The sequence below is a fragment of the Oncorhynchus kisutch genome, linkage group LG2 (genome assembly GCF_002021735.2).
Source record: "Oncorhynchus kisutch isolate 150728-3 linkage group LG2, Okis_V2, whole genome shotgun sequence".
Lineage (NCBI taxonomy): Eukaryota > Metazoa > Chordata > Actinopteri > Salmoniformes > Salmonidae > Oncorhynchus > Oncorhynchus kisutch.
This window is the reverse complement of record NC_034175.2, coordinates 16516406-16540027: the sequence shown is the minus strand read 5'-3', so window position 1 is coordinate 16540027 and position 23622 is coordinate 16516406. Positions and strand designations below refer to the sequence as shown.

Here is a 23622-nt window from a genome sequence, read left to right as displayed (position 1 = left end):
GTGGACATTACAAACCTTTTACCCTCAACCAACAATTTATTTTTGATTACTTTTTTCAAATCCAATGTATTTTCCACATAATTTGTCAACGTATTATAACGTATCTATTTTTGAAAAAGGTTGATTTAACCAGTTTGTGCCCTGTGGATTGTCAGTCACGACCTCTCCTCTTACCAACAAAATCACTTACACTGGCACACCATTTTCCTGACATCACACTTTAAGTGCCATTTGGGAATACATTGGCTGTGTCAAAGCACAACTCCACATCTCAAGTGACTGTAAATGAGCTGGATGATCTCTCTGCATTTGACACAATAGAAAGGCTGAAGGGAGGGAAGGAGAGAGTACTTGAACTCCTGTGGTGATAGAAGCAGAAGTACCTGACCGTTCTTTCCACAGGTGGGCTAGACTTGGAAAAGTCTCGCCACCAAACTTGGAGCTCTGCTGAGAGAGTTTGTCATATTTGGCTTTTGAATTATGTTTTGCCACTAAAAACCATAAAACACTGACAACTAAAATGTTATGCTGATTAATAATAATGGGGGGGGGGGGTAACCCCAGAAGGTTATTTGAGGAACCATTAGAAGGGGTTTCTTTGAAGAAGCCTTTTAAAGGGTTATTTTAAGAACTAATAGAGGTTCCCCCACAGTTTCAATTTGAAGAACCCCTAAAAGTTCTTCCATTAACCTTTTCTTTTTAGAGCGCGATTATATTTCCTAGAACCGCCAAGGTTAGGGTCTGCTGCAGCAGTGCATGTTTTAACCAGTTCAGGATATTCATGTGCGTGTGCTCTGCATACAGGCTGTCGTGACTCAGAGACTCCTCCTCCCAGAGCCCTTTTGGTGTTTCACTGTGACCCTGCAGGAAACAGAGACAGGGGTGAAGGCAGATCTGCTCTCCAATTAAATCATGTTGTGCTGTTCGATACACCACAACATACTGCATCTTTCAATAAGTGTTTTAATATCAAACACAATATAATTCAGTTTATACTTTACATCTTGTCTATGTGACACATACAGAGGAGACAGAACATGCAATAGTTGTCAGAACACAACACTGAAAAAGGTTAGCCATGAAAGTTGTCCCCTCATCATCCTTTAGATATGTCCTATACATTGTACACATTGTCATATTCTGATGATGTTCTTAAAGCTGAAATCCTTAAATGGTGAAACAACCACGTCAGTTTGCACAGTTTTTCCCCTCTGACATCATTGCACGTGTGATAAAAGAGCACAGTATGAACCTATTTGCCATGCTTCGCGACGCTCCTCAGCTCGGAAACAAAAATAATAACTGTGGTGGGGCAGCCAGTGGTGTTTCCCCCTACTGCGGATTCCATCTTTAACCTAATTGACTTAACTTTTCCATAGCTTTTTCTCCACAGCCGCTCGTGCTCCATCTTCCACACTACCACCAGAGCTCACCCCCTCCACTACTCCGTGTGCTGGCCCTCTCCCTCCCTTTCAGCCTCAGCATCTCCATCACACTCCTGGCATAAACATCCCTCAGGTTCACCCCTCTTCCCCTTGCTGCCCCACCCACCTCCGAGTCACCCAGCGAACCCCGTGCCAGCCTCTTGAGGGCCTCCCTGTGCCGCAGCGCCGCCTCCTTCATCTTGAGAGTGAAGTAGCAGGCAGAGAAGCGGTCGTTGATGATAGCGATGGGCAGTGCCAAGATCAGGATGCCAGACAAGATGCAGAGAAAGGCCAGCACCTTGCCCAGGGTGGTGTCGGGGCGGATGTCTCCGTAGCCCACCGTGGTCATGGAGGTGGTGGCCCACCACCAGGCACAGGGCACGCTGCTGAAGGCGGTGCCGGGGATGTCATGCTCCAGGGCGAACTCCACCGTGGCGAAGATGGAGATGCCCACGGAGAGGAAGAGGAGCAAGAGACCCACCTCCTCGTAGCACTGGGTGATGGTCAGGCCCAGGGACTTGAGGCCTGGGAGACACAGGGATACAGAGGGCTGGGGTAAATTATATATCAGTTCAGGAGATTAAATGACAGATTACTTATTCAGGTCGTACACCTGAAAGTGCATTGTCTAACGTCAGAGTCTTACGGCTGTCTGCACTGATGCGTTAGAATGATGCCATCTTGTTGGAAGACCATTCTGAAAAGTGTATACTCTTTGATGGTACGCAAATCTTAGAGTGTGGCAGGTGCACACTTTCAAGTGTAGAATAATTAACTGAATAATAAACTCTTAAAACCAGTCTTAATACATTTTCACTTGCCTAACATGAAGGTACTATACTGCATCTATTCAAATTATACACTGTATTCCACAAACAGCTAAAGTAAACAATGATGATGTGCGAAACTCATGACTGACAATTTAGTGGGGAAAATTTAACAGCAAGCTGGCAGTTAAAATAAGTGCAAAACTCTAAATATGCACAACTGCGCAGGTGGTAGGACTATTCACACACGGATATTGCTTGTAAGCTCTCCAAACTCTTCATGTAGAAAATAAATATTTGGTTAAGTTTGCCAAGTAAGTATACTTTTTAATGTTATTTTTTGTGTACTGAAACACTATATGGGATCAAAATGAGACCTAGCTAGTACATTTGGTTCTTTGGAAGTTGTCTATAAACCAAACAGTAAAGCAAACACATCTTTGTTTAGAAAATGATACAGTTATCGGGATGCACCTTTGTTCAGGATATTGTCAGACAGACATATTGTAACACACATGGCAAGAACACGCCTGCCTTTATATTTTCAAGTAATTTTAGTCAGACCATGGGACTTAAAACTGAGCAAATGTCATAGACTCCTCAGGGATATCAAGATATACCAGCATGTAGACAAAGTGGAGAACATGCCCTGTAAATCTGCAATTTTCCCCTAAAATAATCTATTTTATTAACAGCTATCACCCAGAGTGAGAAATCTATTTCTCTCTTTTCCTGACGCAACATGACATACTTACCAATTTGTTGAAGTAGCATACTAGAGGGAATATGGTACAATTGCAGTCAAAAGATTTGTAATACATCCCATAATTCTAGAAAAGTGTAATGATGGCCTAGTGTGTCAGTGCATCCTAGATCAAAGACAAAGTTGACCTCTCATCGCCTTGTATTTTTTCTTCATTGAAAAGGACAAGATGTGACATGCTGGCTTTGTATCTGTCACAGTCTCTGGTCTACTTCCTCCTCTCTTATCTTCTCTTTTGGTGTGGTAACATCATCTCCCTTCATTCTGCATGGCCTCACAGCCTACATCCCAAACCAAGGCTCTCATCCCTCGCCAAAATCAGCAACATCCAAGCCATTCACGTGCACGGATGTAAACGTACACAGACACACACAAATGGACTCAGGAACATTCTCTCATCTGTCAGGCCCCCTTCCTCAATCTCCTGAGGAAATATGAATTAATATATTTTCTCCTTCTCCTAGCCCGTCTCGTTCCCTTCCTCACTCTTGCTATTTAGTTCTATCCCAGGCTTTTTATTACCCTGAAAAATCTTACAACTCCAAGAGACTTCACAGTATAATCTCTCCTGGGTCAGAAGCTAGTTTAATTGGATTGGATTACAACCTCATATATATCACATACACAGTTGAAGTTGGAAGTTTAGATACACCTTAGCCAAATACATTTAAACTCAGTTTCACAATTCTTGACATTTAATCCTAGTAAAAATTCCCTCTCTTAGGATCACCACTTTATTTTAAGAGTGTGAAATGTCAGAATAATAGTAGAGATAATGATTTATTTCAGCTTTGTGTCTTTCACATTCCCAGTGGGTCAGAAGTTTATACATACTGAATTAGTATTTGGTAGCATTGCTATTAAATTGTTTAAACTTGGGTCAAATGTTTCAGGTAGCCTTCCACAAGCTTGCCTCAATAATTGGGTGCATTTTGGCCCATTCCTCCTGACAGAGCTGGTGTAACTGAGTCAGGTTTGTAGGCCTCCTTGCTCGCACATGCTTTTTTAGTTCTGTCCACACATTTTCTATGGGATTGAGGTCAGGGCTTTGTGATGGCCACTCCAATACCTTGACTTTCTTGTCCTTAAGCTATTTTGCCACAACTTTGGAAATATGCTTGGGATCATTGTCCATTTGGAAGACCCATTTGCGACCCAGCTTTAACTTCCTGACTGATGTCTTGAGATGTTACCTCAAAACATCCACATTATTTCCCCTCCTCATGATGCCATCTATTTTGTGAAGTGCACCAGTCCCTCCTGCAGCAAAGCACCCCCACAACATGATGCTTCCACCCCCGTGCTTCACGGTTGGGATGGTGTTCTTCAGCTTGCAAGCCTCCCCCTTTTTCCTCCAAACATTGCGATGGTCATTATGGCCAAACAGTTCTATTTTTGTTTCATCAGACCAGAGGACATTTTTCAAAAAAATACGATCTTTGTACCCATGTGCAGTTGCAAACCGTAATCTGGCTTTTTTAAATGGTGGTTTTGGAGCAGAGGCATCTTCCTTGCACCAAAGTACGTTCATCTCTAGGAGACGCGTCTCCTTCCTGAGCGGTATGACGACTGCCTGGTCCCATGGTGTTTATACTTGCGTACTATTGTTTGTATACCTTCAGGCATTTGGAAATTGCTCTCAAGGATGAATCAGACTTGTGGAGGTCCATTTTTTTTGTGGTCTTGGCTGATTTCTTTTGATTTTCCCATGATGTCAAGCAAAGAGGCACCGAGTTTGAAAGTAGGACTTGAAATAAATCCACAGGTAACCTCCATTAAAGGTCTCTTCTTATTATTGGTGTCATTTAGTAGTGGTTTCTTTGCAGCAATTCGACCATGAAGGCCCTATTCACACAGTCTCCTCTAAACAGTTGATGTTGAGATGTGTCTGTTACTTGAACTCTGTGTTATTTGGGCTGCAATTTCTGAGGCTGGTAGCTATCATTAACTTATCCTCAGCAGTAGAGGTAACTCTACGTCTTCCTTTCCTGTGGCGGTCCTCCATCATAGCGCTTGATGGTTTTTGCAACTGCACTTGAAGTTCTTGAACTTTTCCGGATTGACTGACCTTCATGTCTTAAAGTAATGATGGACTGTCATTTTTCTTTGCTTATTTGAGCTGTTTTTGCCATAATATGGACTTGGTCAATATTATTCTACAATGTAGTCAATAGTAAAAAAATAATAGAAAATCCCTGGAATGAGTAGGTGTGTCCAAACTTTTGACTGGTACTGTGTATAGAATTTAATTGTATGTTTTTTGTAAAATATATTTTCCTTCTTTTATTATTTTCCCCCACCACCCCTCTCCTAATTGGAGTAAAATAATAGAAGACAATACGTAGGCTTCCACTTCCAGCTGAAGACACACTACTTACATTTCACAGACAGTACATTCTACATTAGTTATCTTTCTTTTTTTTTTTGTCCCAGCCTTCAGCTACCCTCAACCCCTCCCATCTATCTCTGAAGACCACCCAGTTCTGATTTCTAGCTGCCATGTATTTTTTCCACTGTGCTGTTTCACAAAAGTTCTGACTCTTTCTATTCTTATAGTTTCAGATTCTTCAGATTTTTTGGCCTTCAGACTACAATGACACTGTTGTACACGTAACACCAGCCATCTTGTCTGACTACCCTGCTGTACTTTTTACACAGATCTACAAATCACCTAATGAGTTGCTGGAAGAAAGAAATAAGTGATCTATCCTTTGAAAATAATGATGTATCTCAACTGGATTGATACCTTCAAAATCAACTTTGAGATCCTGGACAATCTGACATCCTGGACTACTGCAGCTTGGCGTGACAAATGATAGGTAACGGCATCAGGTTTAGGAATCATGACAGGATTAAAATGGCTGCGTATACTGTATGTTTGGATAGACGACTACATTACCTGTGGAGTGGCGTCCTAGTTTGAGCATGCGGAGGGACCTCATGAGCCTGAGCACCTGCACCACGCGGCCCATGTTCTCCAGCTCAGTAGAGCCACCGTGCAGACTCTCAACTGCCAGAGTCACATAGAAGGGCAGGATGGCTAGCAGGTCGATCACATTGGGAACGCTACGGGTGAAGCGGCACTTGTCGCGCACGGAGACAAAGCGCAACACCAGCTCGCCGGTGAACCACACCACGCACACATATTCCAGTGCGTCCACGAAGAAAGGTGTACCCCCGTCATTGCCCCCGCTCTCGTCACCGATCCCGTTCCCACCCACATTCCCCAGGTCCAGCGAGATGAGCACAATGTTGACAATGGACACCGCCACGAAGATGATGGACAGCGTGCCGAAGGCGCGTGCCGCTCGTGAAGACTCTGGCTTCTCCAGCAGGTCCCACAGGCGCCGCCGGAGATCTGGGCACGCGGCGCCGTTGAAGTCTTCGTCCTGGCTTTCGTCAGCCTCAGCCTCGTTCCGCACGTCCAGGCTCTCCTTGAGCTCCTTGCGGCGGTAGTAGCGTTCCCGGCAGCAGGGATCGATGCAGAGCTCGTCGATGCCCCAGTACTCAATCTCCTGGAGGAAGGAGAACACGCAAAGCTCCTCCCTGACATGCAGGTGGCCTGTGCGGTAGAAGTTTATCACATACTGGAAGGTCTGTGAGCTGCGGTCGAAGAAGAACTCATTCTCCAGCAAGTCAGCGTCATCACAGAGCTCCAGGGCAGAGTCCCGTGTGGACAGGGCCAGCTTGCCCAGACGGGTTTCTGGGTGAGATGCCAGCAGCTCCTGGGAGAGAACGTAGCGGCTGCCTCCCACGTTGATGGTGAAGAAGTCCAGTGGGTAGTCACAGACAGGAGGGGGCTCGCTGTAGAAGACGCTAGAGTCTATAGACAGGAGGGAGGTCCTGTCCCTGGAGAACTCAGCTGGGCTGGATGAGCTGCTCATCATGGCGGCCACAGGCCTGCCTGGGGTGGAGGGGAAAACCTGAAGTGGGACTAGGGGTGCAGTTGGGTATCAAGGAAAAGGTAAACAATGAGGTCAACATTTGTTCAGGTTCAAAATAGTGACTGGCACCAAATCCAATTAAGACCACCTAGCGAACAACTAACATGTAAGGTAGAATCTTCATACTAATTCCAAGAGGAATTCTCTACTCGGTCCCTGCTTGTTCCATCCCCTGTGTAGCCTATTAGCCATGTGGCAAGGGAATACATTGTACAGCTTAGCTAGAAGCAGCCATTAGTTATCCCTAATCCTCAGTTAAACTCCCTCTGCTCCACGAATGAAGGAATCCACATTTCCTTGGCTGCTCCTACCAAGAGCATCGTGTCAGACATCAGATGGGGGGGGGGGGGGGAGCGAGAGAGAAAGAGGGGAAGACAGGGAAAGAGCCTCTGGCCGTGTCCTGCTTCTTAAAGCTCTTTGTGGAGATTTAAATATTTTAGCTGGCCTACCTAATTAATAGAATTAATGTTCCTATTCCTGTAATCATTCATTCCCTTTGTTAAGTTTATCTGCTATCTAACAACGTCATGGTGTTAATTTTAAGTCGCACATATTTAAAAGTTACATCCTGAAAAATGGATATCAGAGCAGTTGATCTGTTGGCAAGAACATAGACACTGTCAAATGTGCTCAAATGTCATGATTGAAACGAACTACCATATACTGAAAACATGCCCTGTGTGTAAAAGTGGTGAAAGATGAGGATTTCCCTACATTTTACGTGAGAGGAGGACGATAATGCCCAAGCTACACCAATTGATATAATAACAATAACAAATCCAAAAGGTGCTAAATGTAAATTGCTATTTAAACCAAAAGCTTAATGGTCCTACCAAACAAGTTTCTGGGTATGGAGATATTCTGGTTGTGTTTACACTACATGTTTCTAATCTCTCTAAATGGCTGTGTGAATTCAGAAGTTTACATAAACTAGTTAATGACTCAACCTAAGTGTTTCAACCACTCAGCAAATTTCTTGTTAACAAACTATAGTTTTGGCAAATCGGTTAGGACATCTACTTTGTGCATTACACAAGTAATTTTTCCAACAATTGTTTACAGACAGATTATTTCACTTAGTTCACTGTATCACAATTCCAGTGGGTCAGAAAATTACATACACTAAGTTGACTGTGCCTTTAAACAGCTTATGTCATGGCTTTAGAAGCTTCTGATAGGCTAATTGACATCATTTGAGTCAATTGGAGGTGTACCTGTGGATGTATTTCAAGGCCTAACTTCAAACTCGGTGCCTCTTTGCTTGACATCATGGGAAAATCAAAAGAATTCAGCCAAGACCTCAGAAAAAAAAATGGTAGACCTCCACAAGTCTGGTTTATCCTTGAGAGCAATTTCCAAGCGCCTGAAGGTACCACGTTCATCTGTACAAACAATAGTATGCAAGTATAAACACCATGGGGCCACGCAGCCGTCATACCGCTCAGGAAGGAGACGCGTTCCATCTCCAAAAGGTGAAGGTACTTGTGCGAAAAGTGCAAATCAATCCCAGAACAACAGCAAAGGACCTTGTGAAGATTCTGGAGGAAATAGGTACAAAAGTATCTATACCCACAGTAAAACGAGTCCTATATTGACATATACCGTTATTTATTTAACTAGGAATTTAACTAGGAACTGTAGGTTAACTGCCTGTTCAGGGGCAGAACGACAGATTTGTACCTTGTCAGCTCGGGGGTTTGAACTTGCAACCATTTCAATTTACAAGTCCAACGCTCTAACCACTAGGCTACCCTGCCACCCCATAACCTGAAAGGCCGCTCAGCAAAGAAGACGCCACTGCTCCAAAACCTCCATAAAAAAGCCAGACTACAGTTTGCTGCACATGGGGACAAAGATCATACTTTTTTGAGAAATGTCCTCTGGTTTGATGAAACAAAAATAGAACTGTTTGACCATAATGACCTTCGTTATGTTTGGAGGAAAAAGGGGGATGCTGCAAGCTGAAGAACACCATCCCAACCGTGAAGCACGGGGGTGGCAGCATCATGTTCAGGGGGTGCTTTGCTGCAGGAGGGACTGGTGCACTTCACAAAATAGATGGCATCATGAGGTAGGAAAATGTGGCTATATTGAAGCAACATCTCAAGACATCAGTCAGGAAGTTAAAGCTTGGTCACAAATGGGCCTTCCACATGGACAATGACCCCAAGCATATTTCCAAAGTTGTAGCAAAATGGCTTAAGGACAACAAAGTCAAGGTATTGGAGTGGCCATCACAAAGCCCTGACCTCAATCCTATAGAAAATGTGTGGGCAGAACTGAAAAAGCGTGTGTGAGCAAGGAGGCCTACAAACCTGACTCAGTTACACCAGCTCTGTCGGGAGGAATGGGCCAAAATTCACCCAACTTATTGTGGGAAGCTTGTGGAAGGTTACCCGAAACGTTTGACCCAAGTTAAACAATTTAAAGGCAATGCTACCAAATACTAATTGAGTGTATGTAAACGTCTGACCCACTGGGAACGTGATGAAATAAATCAAATCTGAAATAAATAATTCTCTCTACTATTATTCTGACATTTCACATTCTTAAAATAAAGTGGTGATCCTAACTGACCTAAAACAGGGCATTTTTTCTAGGATTAAATGTCAGGAATTGTGAAAAACTGAGTTTAAATGTATTTGGCTAAGGTGTATGTAAACTTCCAACTTCAACTGTATTATGAGAAAAGAAAGACTGTAGAATTGAGTAAATTGGATTTTCATGCAGGCAATCACATGAATGAATTAGTCAATCAATGGTCATTGCAGAAGATATTTGATGAGCATAAATGCAGAATAAATGGGGGCGTCTAGACATTGTAAACTGGCATCCTATTACACAATAACTACATAACAATATTATATTACTGGCACAACATCATAATGAAAACGAAATGTATTCATGGTTTTAATTTCACTCGCAAATAAAATAACTACCTACATTTTGTAAGTCTAGGAGGTGAGCAGTTTGGATTATGTAATAACAGAGCAACACACGTGTTTCGAATGAAAAATAGCTGTAGATATTCTGGTTATTATATGAATCATGAATAAATATACAAGTTGCTGTCAAATATTTATTAGATTGAAATAAATATGTTTTGCATTAAATAGTTTTGTTAGTAGGTTACTGGAATGAACCATCTTTGAAAGATTAGCCTGTACCAAAAAACTACAGTAATAGCCACGAAACTAGCCCAAATAATATAACTTAGCCAATTTAACATAACAAGGGGGAAAAGATTGGTCTTACCTGGCTATATATTGAGAGTTTCACTCTTGATAAAAGGGATAGTTGAGTTTTCCATCCTCTCCATTAGCCAAGTTCCTTTTAATATTCTGCGTAAAACAGCCAGTTATGTGTTTTGACACTAATGTTGATCATGATTATTATCTTCTTGCGAGCATAAGTGAAAAAGAGCTCCAGTTATTCGAAGAAAACATGACAAAACTCCGTGCGTTTCAGACAGCTCTAAGACCTCAGATGCGCACAGCACCGTGCACTAGACCCTCTTGACTCTGTCCTTGCTATCTTGGATCCTTTGGACGTCACTACCCCGTTAAAGTTGAAATAAAAAATGGTTAGGGTTAATGGTAGGGGATAAAGTTATGGTATGGACGTCCCAAGGATTCCGGATTGTACTAACCCTCTTGGCTCGCGGTGCCGTTTAAAAATGTTGAGTAGCAACGAGCACTCGCAAGGAAGGGCGTTTTTCTGAATATAGCGCTTGCAAATGTATTATGGGTCCAATTTACCTTATATTAGAAACCATGAAAATAAATATTTCATATGAAAGTTTTGAACGCTGGCTTATCAATGATATTACGTTATGCAGATTGATATTTCCAGAGAGATGGCATTGTAGACAATTTCACTAAATTGTTCCATCAAAATGTGTCCCATCTCAAAGGTTTTCTAACTGCAAACACATTTTTGTCCATTCAAACATGTCTCTGAAAAAGGGCTCATCTACATGCACATGTTCTCAGCTCATTTGTATTTGCAAAAATCCCAACCATATGCTTTGAATCAGACAAGGTCAAGGGTCCTCAATTGACATTTTTACCTGCCATTTCAGTTCTGTAATGAGATTTATTTTCCTTCCTTGTTCAATGAGAGGAAAGCCAAGGCAGGGGAGAAACGTCAAAGTACTTTTTTATTAGGATTTTGGTTCTTAAAATATCCACATTTATTTGTACAGATCCAGGACACTATTTGTAAATGGTAGGTATCCTGAATTCCCATTACGTTTTTACTTGTCACAGTTCACCTTCCGTTGACCCCAGAGCCATCGGATCTTTTCTTCACTTCCCATGGCAATTATAGAAGCGTTGAGACAGGCTTGGTCTGCCGTAACTGCACATCCACAGCTCTCCAGACATGCAATTACTGTCCATCTATATGTGGCATTTCTCACACTGTTCACCCATGTGCATGGAAAGAATATGTATAACATAGGATACAATGGGTCCTATGTGACATGCAGGACATCAGGATCCAGGTTTATCTGTAAAGTGTCTAAGACAAATGATAGTTTCAACTTCATATGGCTACAGAGTTATTATATCAATAGTATACTACTGTTCGATTGAGACTTTTTCATTTATCTGCAGTCCCACTAACATGTATCTAAGCAATTTGGTGGCAGTTTCCAGAGGCACTGTAATATCTGTACCATTTCTCCCATTGATAAGTTACTTGGCACCATCTTCTGTTCATGAGAGGTATCACCAAGATCAATATTGTGATGGGTCCGTTTTATTTTATCACCAAGATCAATATTGTGATGGTGATAAAATAAAACGGACCCATCCGGTTTGGATGGGTTCATGAGAGTTATAAACAATATTCAAATTGTGATGGGTCCGTTTTATTTTATGCACAACATGAATCATTTTGTATTATTCATTCATTTAAAAAAAATATCAGTCCCAAAAGGTGGTATCATTTACAAAAAATAAGAGATATTTTAGAGTAATAACTAACTCACACCTCCAGAGAGTATGGACCAGACAGTGATCAGAATTTTGAGCTCCTCAATTCAGGTGGTTTCTCCTCATCGAGTCAGTTTTCAATAGTCACACTCTCTGATGTTCTAACAGCAACAAGTAAAAATCCATAAGTATGGTGCTTGATTCAATTCACATATTTCACAATTCAAATATACACAGCTAAAATGTATAAAACAGAGAGGTTACCCACATTGTCTTCTCCTCGAGTGGGTCTATGTAGTCTTGGAGCTCAGTGTTGAGGGTCTCTGGCAGTAGAATGCACAGACCCCCGCCGATGAAGGGCAGGAGGCCACAGATGAGCATGGACAGGGCCTGGTGGTACACATCTATCAGATGCATCAGAGGGGCCAGGATGCCCACCCCAAAGGCACAGATGGAGATAAGACCCACACCATGCTGTCTGCAAGGATGACATGAAGAAGGACATGGCACTAAATGTATCCAAAAGTGGACGAGGAGAAAATTTGACACACACAGTATGAAGAATGAGGATATTATTCTGCTGTAATAAACAGTATACATTGGGAATTTAACTAACCTTACAATGGTGGGATAGAGTTCAGCAGTATATACATAGACAATAGTGAAGGAGGCTGCTATAGCAAACTTTCCAGTCACTGCAATGACTGTCACCAATACTGGAAGGTCTAAGGGTCAAAATAAGACAGAAATAAGTACCACCAACAGGTATGTTTCGGAATATAAAACGCCAACTACACCAAGTTCAGGGAAATTGGGGGGGTTGTGGGAGTGGTCTCAAATGGTTGAGGGACAGCTATTGGGGAACTGTGGGGGGGTTCAACGTGCCCTTGAGCAGGGCATCGACCCTGGATGCTTCTTTCTGTGTGTCGCTCTGAATGGAAGTCTGTTGGATGACTGGTATGATGTAGTTGTTGAGCGGCTTCACTGCAAGTATATTGTATGTTTCGGATATTCAATAAAAAAAACTAATAAAAATTCAGGGAAAGACGCCAAAGATAAAACTAGACAGTATAAATGCTACACAGTATAAACACAGATTGGCTAGGTGTTGGCTAGGTGTTTGAGCATTTGCATAACTGGAAACAGTCTTCGGAAGTGTACTGGTCCACTCAGCCCCTTCAAAATAGGAAAATAACAATCACACACTACAAAAGGTTTGTGGCTGTCAGCTCTCTCAATAGTCAAACACTGTTTGATGATTGTAGACAGTACAATGTGTTATATTTTAGCTAATTGAGATTAGAGATTGGAGTTTGTGGTAAGAGACAACCTTGGAGTATTGCCCCACCTAGCACAAATGTGTTCATAGCATTGCCTGATATTGTCATGCCGACCACGAACCGAAGGCCAATGTAGACATAGATGTCGGGGGAGAAGGCAGCAGGCAACTCCAAACATCAACTGGATATGCAGGGAAACGAGGATGGCGAAGCGACAACCAAACCTCCGGGGGTATTTCACATTTTTAGGGTGACCTCTTCACTAAACTCGTGATAATTTATAAGTGGATTGTGTGTTTTACCTGTGTGCCATAGGACCAAACACCGGGGACCCTATTAGGAGGCCGGTCATGTAGATGGACTGTGATGCCTCACTCACACCTTTGCTTTCACACACCAGGTTAAACTGATGAGGAGGAAAGGAAAGAATTTAGTTGCCTTTGATAATCAGGAAATGGATTGCTTCTTTTCATTTTCCAAATCATGTCCAAATCAATTGAATTTACCACAGGTGGAGTCCAATCAAGTTGTAGAAAAATCTCAAGGATGATAAATGGAAACCGGATGCATCGGAGCTCAATTTCAAGTCTCATAGCAAAGGCTGTGAATACTTACCTAAATAAGGTATGCAAAAGGTGCAGTTTGTGATTAGATCAGGTAGATCTGCCACTGACATGGCCTTTCTTCTGAGGCAGCTATTTGTTGTAATCCTGGGATTTTGCAAGTTTCAGGGCAAAGGATCTGCAGAGATGGGTGCGACCGGACCCATCCAAGCCCAGGTCATTGTATGCAGGAGGTGTAGGTGGTGCCCATGATGATTTTGGTTGAATGTCGTTGGATCTTCTCAAGTTGGTTGTGTTGGTGGGCTGTGAGACCTGGGTGCCATACTGGAGTGGCGTGCTCTAGCACTAGATGGACAAAGCAGGTGTAGAATGTCAGAAGGTCTTCGTGGGGGTTGACTTGGCGTAGATGGTTCTTCATGAAGAGACTTTGGTTCCCTTTGGTGGTGATGTGTGTGTCCCCTTTCAAGTTGTCTTGGAGTGTCACACCAAGCTCTTTGGCGCTGGACACCACCTCGGGTGTGTGGCCGGAGATGAGTAATGGCAGAGGGTGGATCAGGATTGTGACTGAAACAGGTGTACATGACATTGCACTTTATTGGTTGAGATTCATCTTGTTTTGTTCTGACCAGTCGGTTAGTTGGTAGAGGCCCTGATGTATTTTGGAAGTGTCACGTGTCTTGATTCTATGAGGTTCAAGTCATCCACAAAGGCCCAGGAGTTGTATAGGGTACCCTCTGATTTTTATTTAACTAAGCAAGTCAGTTAAGAACAAATTCTTAATTACAATGGCAGCTTACCAAAAGCAAAAGGCCTTCTGCGGGGACGGGGGCTGGGATTAAAAATAAAAACAAATGTAGGACAAAACACATCATGACAAGAGAGACAACACTACATAAAGAGAGACCTAAGACAACATAGCAAGGCAGCAACACAACATGACAACATGGTAGCAACCCAACATGGTAGCAGCACAAAACATGGTACAAACATTGGGCGCAGACAACAGCACAAAGGGCAAGAAGGGACAACAATACATCATGCAAAGCAGCCACAACTGTCAGTAAGAGTGTCCATAATTTAGTATTTGAATGAAGAGATTGAGATAAAACTGTCCAGTTTGAGTGTTTGTTGCAGCTCGTTCCAGTCGCTAGCTGCAACGAACTGAAAAGAGGAGCGACCCAGGGATGTGTGTGCTTTGGGGACAGGTGTTGTATGTGGAGGATGAGGCCTGCAGTAGATATCTCAGATAGGGGGGAGTGAGGCTAAGAGGGTTTTATAAATAAGCATCAACCAGTGGGTCTTGCGACGGGTATACAGAGGTGACCAGTGTACAGAAGAGTATAGAGTCCAGTGATGTGTCCTATAAGGAGCAATGGTGAAAAATCTGATGGCCCGAATGGTAAAGAACATCTAGCCGCTCGAGAGCACCCTTACCTGCGCCATTGACATGAGCCACAAATACATCTGGACCAAGCCGTGCGCCCTGGGGGAGGCCACAGGAATGTTCTTGAGGCCTGGGATAGAGTCTCATGGGATCTTGTAACCTGGCTACAGGCCAGAATGGAAGTTTAAAATTCATGGCATGGTCTCTGGTCGGACAGATAATTGCAAAAGGTGTTTCATTGTAATGGTGTGATCCACAAGATCGAAGGCCGTGCTGTAGTCCATCAGGACCAATGTGCTGGAGGTGCCTCTGGTGTTTGCTGTTCTGTACAGGCAGTGGGTGGTTGAGTGTCCCTTGAGGCAGCCAAACTGTTGTTGCCCATTCAACAACAACAACCTTCACACACCTTTACCAGAAGGGGTGTGAGCAAGGTTGGTCAATGCTCACAGGATTACTCTTCAGCAGTGAATCTGCCACTGATGAAGGGGATTTTCTGGTTGGAACGGAGAGTAGTCTCCTGTGCATTTCCCATGGTTCAACAGTAGGGAGTGGCATAGCTGGCAAACATCTAGGTAGGTCTGACAGGTGTAGTGTAGGTAATGATGTGGTGACAGATGAAAACTTGGCATCTATAGCATTGGCAATGGCAGAGTGGTTGTCTTTTTACTCCTGGTCAGAGATGTATTTTGATGGTACCATGTGGTACACCTGCTTTTTGCTAACTGTAAAGAATGCTACTGCTATGCTATCTTGGCCAGGTCGCAGTTGCAAATGAAAACTTGTTCTCAACTAGCCTACCTGGTTAAATAAAGGTTAAATAAAAAAATAAATAAAAAAAATGTAGCACACAAATCATAAAGAGTGCACCGTGCATCAAAAATGCAGATTTTTTTTTAAAGGTTAAATATTTGATTTCCAGTCACATAAATTAACCTATATTTTAAGCCCAGAAAGCAACCCGTCCTTTCCATAATACACTCAGCCTAGTGTGGGATAGAATGAAAAAATCCCATTCTGAAAAAGCACTAATATTGTGAAATAGCCCAAATGCAACAGTCGCCTCATTAGTTTTAGGCCTACCTTTACCAGGTGAGTCTTTTGTCCCCGCTGTTTTCCTGCACAACACGGTGGTAGCAACAGAAAGTACTGTACAGCGTATCCCGTTGATCGGTTTCTACTGATTAATTGACACGCCAAAATGTTAACTCTTGAGGGAGTTATATTAACCTGAGCCGCGTTGCACCGGTCAATGGCTTTAAACTCCTCCCACCGGGGTAACTCGAGACAGATAATCGAATCCCCTCATGTAGTGTATTATCCAATCGACCAATAAAACCAGGGAAATACGACGTTGGACGTTAGATTAGTCCTAATTGGCTCATTTCTAATATTGTGTGGTTTAGTTAGTCATGATTGACTAATTTCTAATGTTGTGTTGACGTCATCTAAATGATTGCCCATTGACGCCCACACTGCAACAACCCCGCCATTTGGCACCTAATCCAATTCTGTTTTGGTGACAAGGTAAAGTATTGAATTTATTGGCATACTGCAATAGCTGGCTATAGATTTCGAATGAGCCAGAATGGTCATATTAAGTATAATTATAGCGATGAAACAAATAAATGTTCGGCTTTTAGGTGCATTCAGTAGCTAAAAAGAGCTGCCTGACTGGATGCAACGTTGACAAGAAGACTGAGCTAACCGCGGTAACGTTAGCTAGCCAAGTCAGGCAGCATCAGCGGGAATGTATTGACTAGTTAGCTATCCCGTAGATCGGTTTCTACTTAAACACCATTGTCAATTCAACAGGTTAGCAAATATCGAGATAGTTTTCAGTCTGCGTGGTTGTGAACTTTGGCACATGGCGTATTGTACGTAACGTTAGTTGACTAGCTGGCTAACGTTAGCTCTATGTTGTGTTCAAAACAAACCTGCGCGCCAAATCATGTCTCCGGGCGCCACACCGCAAAAAATTAAACTCCATAAGATTGAATGTACTGTTGTAGCTGGCTAGCTATGTATACTAATAATGACAACTATCTGGTGATGGGTAAATTGTGATTGATTGTGAATTTAACTAACTAGGTAACGTTAGATGGCTATTTTCAGATAAGTGGTTAGTAAGCACAAAAAATGCAATTGAACAAAAACTATCTAGCTAACAATGTTCTCGGACATGATAAGTGCGATGGAAAGTTGTTGATTAGCTAACGTTAGCTTAATGTTGTAGTTAATATTATTCGCATAAAAAGTAGGGACTATAGTCAGGTGCTTCTCCAGGGATATCTGGCTAAACTGATGGTGGAACTACTTTCTTCCCAAAACAGGGCAGCAGATGTTACAAAGTGCACTGACATAACTGAAACAATGGATGAAAAGATGGAGGTTTGCCCCCTGTCGGATGAGATGGAGAAAGAACAAAAGGTTGAAGACCTGTCCGACTCACCATATAAGGCCCGGAAACCACGGAATGAAATGAGTAGAGACATAAGTATGATAAGTCAATGATGTTTATTAACCCGTTTTGCTCTATAGGCCTACACTGTTAATTTATAGTTCAGTACAGGTATCTAGCTAGGTATCATCCCTCCTTTACCTTCCTCAGCTTTGCATGAGTCCAACTTGTTAGTTATTGCATGCACAGAGGCCTGGTTTGCTACAGTTGATGAAGCCAGCAGCACTGAATTCTATTTGACCTGTTATGTTCTTCTTGCAGCTCTATCTCAAATAGTTGAAGGGAAGAGGGAGAAAAAGACGGTGCAAAGACTTGATTTCCAGGTTGCGAAACCTGCGAAGGTGCTGAAAGTTGAAAATGGTAAGATGGAGCATCCTCGGACATGTCTATCACCAAAGGCTATAGATGAGCGCAGAGAACGTTTCCAAAGTTTTGTCGACATGAGACAGAATGAAGCCTGTAAATAAGTTCTCATCAGTCTCGTAGTCTATGTATTGGGATGCAACTGTATCATGTACCAGCCCCGCTGGGATCCCATATCATGCTCCCACCACCATGTTGCCCTCTGTAGTCAGCTCATTATTTAACAGTACAAACCTAATTTCCACTCCCTCTCAGGTGGCGGAGATAAATTAGGAGACATTGCGAGAGTGAACCACCACCTCGGAAAGCTGAAGGTTCCAGATCTGAAACCGCTTCATACAATTCTCTTTGATATGCCAGGTAAGGTAAGTGTATCTTACACTTTTTTTAAAGGCTGAGTAATGTCACAATGGACACCCCTGTGTGGGTAAAACAACTCTAGAGTTGTTGTTCTTAGTCGGTTGTCATTGTTGATGGTTCCCTCCTCAGATTGCCACAATGAGGAAAAACATGCGGCTGTTCAATGGCTTCCCGTTCGAGGTTGACAGTGATCCCTATATAAAGAAGAAGGAGAGGATGATGAGGTAAGAAGGAGAGGGGGTTGCTCAATTAGGACTTATGAAACAACAGTAGTAGCATGTGTGTGCATACATGCATGCATACATACAGTACCAGACATACATACAGTACCAGTCATACAGTACCAGTCAAGAGTTTGGACACACCTAATCATTCAAGGTTTGTCTTTATTTGTACTATTTTCTACATTGTAAAATGACACATGGAATAATGTAGTAACCAAAAAAGTGTTAAACAAAACTAAATATATTTGAGATTCTTTAAAGTAGCCACCCTTTGCCTTGATGAAAGCTTTGCACACTCTTGGCATTCTCTCAACCAGCTTCACGAGGTAGTCACCTGGAATGCATTTCAATTAACAGGTGTGCCTTGTTAAGGAAATTTGTGAAATGTATTTCCTTCCTGCATTTGAGCCAATCAGTTGTGTTGTGGCAAGGTAGTGGTGGTATACAGAAGATAGCCCTATTTGGTAAAAGACCAAGTCCATATTATGGCAAGAACAGCTCAAATAAACAAAGAGAAAAGACAGTCCATCATTACTTTTAAGAGTTTGAAACTTTCTTCAAGTGCAGTCGCAAAACCCATCAAGCGCTATCATGAAACTGGCTCCCAAGAGGACCGCAACAGGAAAGGAAGATCCAGAGTTGGCTCTGTTGCAGAGGATAAGTTTGTTAGTTAACTACACCTCAGAAATTGCAGTCCAAATAAATGCTTCAGAATTCAAGTAACAGACACACCTCAACTGTGTGAATCAGGCTTTCATGGTCCCAATTGCTGCAAAGAAACCACTACTAAAGGACACCAATAAGAAGTGACTTGCTTGGGCCAAGAAACATGAGCAATGGACATTAGACCAGTGGAAATCTGTCCTTTGGTCTGATGAGTCAACACCACCGTGTCTTTGTGAGATGCAGAGTAGGTGAATGGATAATCTCTTTATGGTGTGGTTCCCACTGTGAAGCATGGAGGTGGTGTGGGGGTGCTCTGCTGGTGACACTGTCTGTGATTTTATTCAGAATTCAAGGCACACTTAACCAGCATAGCTACCACAGCGTTCTGCAGCGATACACCATCCAATCTGGTTTGGGCTTAGTCCCACTATCATTTGTTTTTCAACAGGACAATAACCTCCAGGCTGTGTAAGGGCTATTTGACCAATAAGGAGAGTGATGGGGTGCTGCATCAGATGACCTAACCTCCACAATCACTTGACCTCAACCCAATTGGGATGAGTTGGACCACAGAGTGAAGAAAAAGCAGCAAACAAGTGCTTAGCATATGTGGGATCTCCTTCAGGACTGTTGGAAAAGCATTCCAGGTGAAGCTGGTTGAGAGAATGCCAAGAGTGCAAAACTGTCAAGGCAAAGGGTGGCTACTTTGAAGAATCTCAAATGATTTAAAAAAAAAATGTTTAATGCTTCTTTTTTTTGGTTACATGATTCCATATGTGTTATTTCATAGTTTTGATGTCTTCAATATTATTCTACAATGTAGAAAATAGTACAAATAAAGAAAAACCCTTGAATGAGTAGGTGTCAACTTTTGATTGGTACTGTATATTTTTCACCTTATTTTATCAGGGAGTCGTACTGAGATCAAGGTCTCTTACAGATGAGCCCCGAATTACATAAATTACAGAAGACGGACACACCCATCAAAATATAATGCAAAATGCAACCAGAAAGAAAAACCAAAGAAATGAACACATTCATCAGTAAAAAGGTCCTCCAATCAGCTTTCTGAATATCCCTAGAGGCACCAACACATCCAATTTTAGGGATTTTAAGATTGTTCCACATAAGGTGCTTCTAACAGCTTTAACGAAGAAACATGTTTAAACATGATCAGAAATATTGTTGTGATTGTGGATCAAACTTACTCTGTTATTATAATTATAATTAATGACTAGTAATTGTGTGCACTGATTCAGGATAACATGTGTAAGGTTGAGGACCATCTGTAAAGTGTTGGACCTAGAGAAGGGTGGAAACCAGTCAGTCCTCATCGATAGGATCATGACTTTCCTCATTAGTCCCAGAATATCAGGAAAGGTGAGTTACAGGTCTTCTCTTTATTTTTCAAATAAACTGTCCTGAACAACAGTCGTTTTCATGTGAGTGACTGGTCTTTGTTCTTTAGCTAGGTACACATTTCTTGAGTTTGATCTTGTCAAATAGAATAGAAAACTGAACTGTGTTCACCAATGAGGTCTTCAAAAAGGTATAGGCCCTACCTATAATTCTATCCTTCCCATCTGCAGCCTGTGATTTCAAAGAGAAAGAAGAAGTCGAAGAAGAATATCTCAACCAAAGACTCTAAGAGCAAGACCAAGGCTAAGGCCAGGAGTACATCCAGCAGCCCCCGGAAGGTCAAAGCAGAGAGCAAGTCCAAAGCTATCGTCACTGATTCTAGCAGTGATGAGGATGAAGAGCTAGGAGTCACAGTCGAACAAGACGAGTCGGACGCTGAAAAGAAGAGCGGGAAATCGGGAAAGAGGGAAAAGGTGACGACCGATGAAGATACCGATGATTCTGAAGACGATGAGGTGAGAAACTGAAATGTTGTAATGTAAACTGATAGGTATTGTCCATTGGAAATTGATATTTCCCTTATTTGGTCTTGGATGATACTAGTAACACTATATAAATGTTCTAGAACTGTAAAAGGGAACTGTCAGCCTGTTCTGTCACTCAAAGATTAAACACAGATGTCCCTTCTCTCCTACCAATCAGGATCCCAAGTCAAATCCACCAGCCAAGGGCAAGAGAACACCTTCCAGGAAGCGCGCGCAACCAGCAAAGAAGGCAGCTCCTGCCAAAAAGAAAACAAAAGTGGAAGACTCCGACCTGTCTGAGTCTGATTCAGACAAGGATGATTCAGACAAGGATGATGAAGATGAGGATGAGGAAGACGGCGAGAGTGAAGTTGAGAAGGTGAGACTCTTCTGTCAATCTGTCTCAGATTTTGGATTTGCTAAACTCACAGCAATTCTTGTGAATACAAAAGTCAACAGTTTGGGTTTGTGTCCATATTTTTATGTAACCGATCACGTCTATAATATCTGGATAGGGTTTTTACCCATTTGTCTTTTTATCTTGAACTAATAGATTGATTTGTCCTCAGCCAAAAAAGAAACCGGCAGCTAAGAGGGCAGCACCGGCCAAACCAGCAGCTAAGACCAAGAAAGCAGACAGCAGCAGTAACAAACAGAAAAATACTGCCAGCAAGGGCAATGGTAAGAATGTAGATTTACTTTTATAGCACGTTTCATACGTCATTGGCAACCTGTAACCTAATGCATATTGTTATGTTTTTCTCTGCTTGTTTTCCTAAATAACAGCACTCGACAGCTCGGACGACGATGAGCCGTTGATCAAGATGATCAAGAAGCCTCCGACAGATGAGCAGCTGAAGGAGACGGTGAAGAGGCTGCTGAAAGATGCCAACCTGGAGGAGATGACCATGAAGAAGATCTGCCAGAAGGTATGTTTGCTTCTCAAACATCTCTGATTTTATATCACAATGATGGTTGGCTTACCTGTAAAAGTCTAAGGCAACAACTTCTCTGCCCCAGGTGTATGACACATACCCAGACTATGACCTGACCAGCAGAAAGGACTATGTCAAGCAGACAGTAAAAACGGTGAGTAACCTGTCCTCCCTTGGTGTTCTGGAATAGCAGCACTGTGCTTCTAGACTACTAAAGTCTAAGTCATTCCCCACACAAAATTGTGTGAATGCTTTTCAATTGTTTTATCTGTTGTCAGACTGATTTCTTTGTTTTTTTGCAGCTGATTTCCTAAAGGACATGAAAACGGTCCTTGTGACAAATAACTGTGTGAACGGTCCAATGCTGGAAAAGGATAATCAAAAGAATGTGCCTACCTTAGAACTGCTCAAACCAGAGTTTTACTTCATGTGTTTGTTTTTATTTGAATCAAAATGTTTTTGTGTCTGTATTATGTCATTTCCAACTTGACTGCATACTTCTCTTAGGTCATATGTAACATGCTACTTAAGGCTTATGCCTTTGAGTCATTGCTTGTTAATAATCTGTGCTTTGTTAATACACTTTACAGTTTTTCTACTGATCCCAAGCAAAGGGTATTTAGGCTAAACGAACCGTGTTTAGAGATTCAAGGTTGGTCACTGTAAATGGAAACATGTCCTCAGGCAATGCATGAATTCACACATGGTTGATTTTAAATGTATTTCTTGACTTGACCAGTCAAAATAGAATAAGGCCCCTCACCATAGGTATCCACTGCCTTTGTCTTCTGTGGAGGATTTCAACTCTTTCCCTCTGTGGTTTAGATGTCCATGTAACAGCTTTATTGCAACAAGGCAGTGGTATGTATGCTGGGGTGTATTCACTAGAACCAAACGGGGAGGGACCTACAGGAATTTGAACAATAAACTTTCTGTTTTTAGTAAACGGTTTCTGTTGCAAAACATTTTGGACTAATGATGCCACCCCTTTTCCCTTCCCCCTAGGCATTTTGTGTAAAATGGATTTGCATGGCGAGCTGTTCAATTGAGTTTTGAAAAGTATTGTCACGGTCAAGTCTTCAAACATAATCCTTGATTGCATTTATAAGACTTCATGTTTTTATATGTAAATGTGTACATTTGTGAATCATTTACTTTTGAGCTCCTGTTTTAGTCCTTATTTTGTCTCTGTATGCAGTACAGGATGATCTATGTAGTTGTTACCTTGCTCAATGAAGAGTTTGATATTTTTTTTTGTCAATATACCTTTGACAAAGTAAGTGTCATTGAATGAAATTGTCTTCCAATGTTATGCATATAAATTAAATCAGATTTTTGAATGAACACTTGTCTATCTAGTGTTTTACTAAAGCAAAGACACTCGTTACTAAGGTGGTAAACAGTTAAGATATTGGCCCTATTACGGCGCATCAAAACCTTGATGTCATGTAAATTGTGACGGCCTGACTAAGCTACAAACAATATTGGTCAGTACGATCTGGAATCCTTGGGACGTTCCTACCTTAAAAATTTTACATTTAAACTTCAATGGGGTTTAGGGATGTCCCAAGGATCCCAGGTAGCAGGGACTAAATAATTATGGTTGCATTCAAGAGCATCAAAACAGTATTATAAACTGGGTGGTTCAAACCCTAAATGCTGATTGGCTGA

At 42.0% G+C, this 23622-nt stretch overlaps 2 protein-coding genes across 6 annotated transcripts; one reads left to right on the top strand and one right to left on the bottom strand.

The window, feature by feature from the left end:
• Positions 1-946: 946 nt before the first annotated feature.
• Positions 947-16908, bottom strand: LOC109903589 (potassium voltage-gated channel subfamily V member 1). 3 transcript variants are annotated; one of them, XR_004202894.1, is made up of 6 exons: positions 16143-16908; positions 13418-13521; positions 12452-12560; positions 12104-12313; positions 11894-11996; positions 11039-11419 (listed from the first exon to the last, which is right to left on the bottom strand). XR_004202894.1 is itself a non-coding variant. In XM_031788869.1 (2 exons), exons 1-2 carry the CDS (start codon positions 6839-6841, stop codon positions 1417-1419), a joined length of 1521 nt encoding a protein of 506 aa, XP_031644729.1. In that variant the 5' UTR covers positions 6842-7061; the 3' UTR covers positions 947-1416. The 3 variants fall into 3 exon arrangements, 1 of the variants encoding a protein (XP_031644729.1); XR_004202893.1 differs by lacking the exons at positions 11039-11419; positions 11894-11996 and adding an exon at positions 947-1949 and having other exon boundaries at positions 16143-16338; XM_031788869.1 differs by lacking the exons at positions 11039-11419; positions 11894-11996; positions 12104-12313; ... (1 more) ...; positions 13418-13521; positions 16143-16908 and adding exons at positions 947-1949; positions 5854-7061.
• On the top strand, positions 16346-23295 carry LOC109908150 (protein DEK-like). Of its 3 annotated transcripts, none has more exons than XM_020506671.2 (12): positions 16346-16586; positions 17393-17556; positions 17782-17880; positions 18139-18248; positions 18373-18467; positions 20393-20513; positions 20723-21007; positions 21195-21395; positions 21586-21697; positions 21803-21945; positions 22037-22105; positions 22254-23295. In XM_020506671.2, the coding sequence occupies exons 2-12, from the start codon at positions 17433-17435 to the stop codon at positions 22263-22265; spliced, it is 1371 nt and encodes a 456-aa protein (XP_020362260.1). In that variant the 5' UTR covers positions 16346-16586; positions 17393-17432; the 3' UTR covers positions 22266-23295. The 3 variants fall into 3 exon arrangements, with proteins under 3 accessions (XP_020362260.1, XP_020362269.1, XP_031644745.1); XM_020506680.2 differs by lacking the exon at positions 16346-16586 and adding an exon at positions 16594-16771 and having other exon boundaries at positions 22254-22318; XM_031788885.1 differs by lacking the exon at positions 16346-16586 and adding an exon at positions 16617-16874 and having other exon boundaries at positions 22254-22318.
• The last annotated feature ends 327 nt before the right edge of the window (positions 23296-23622 follow it).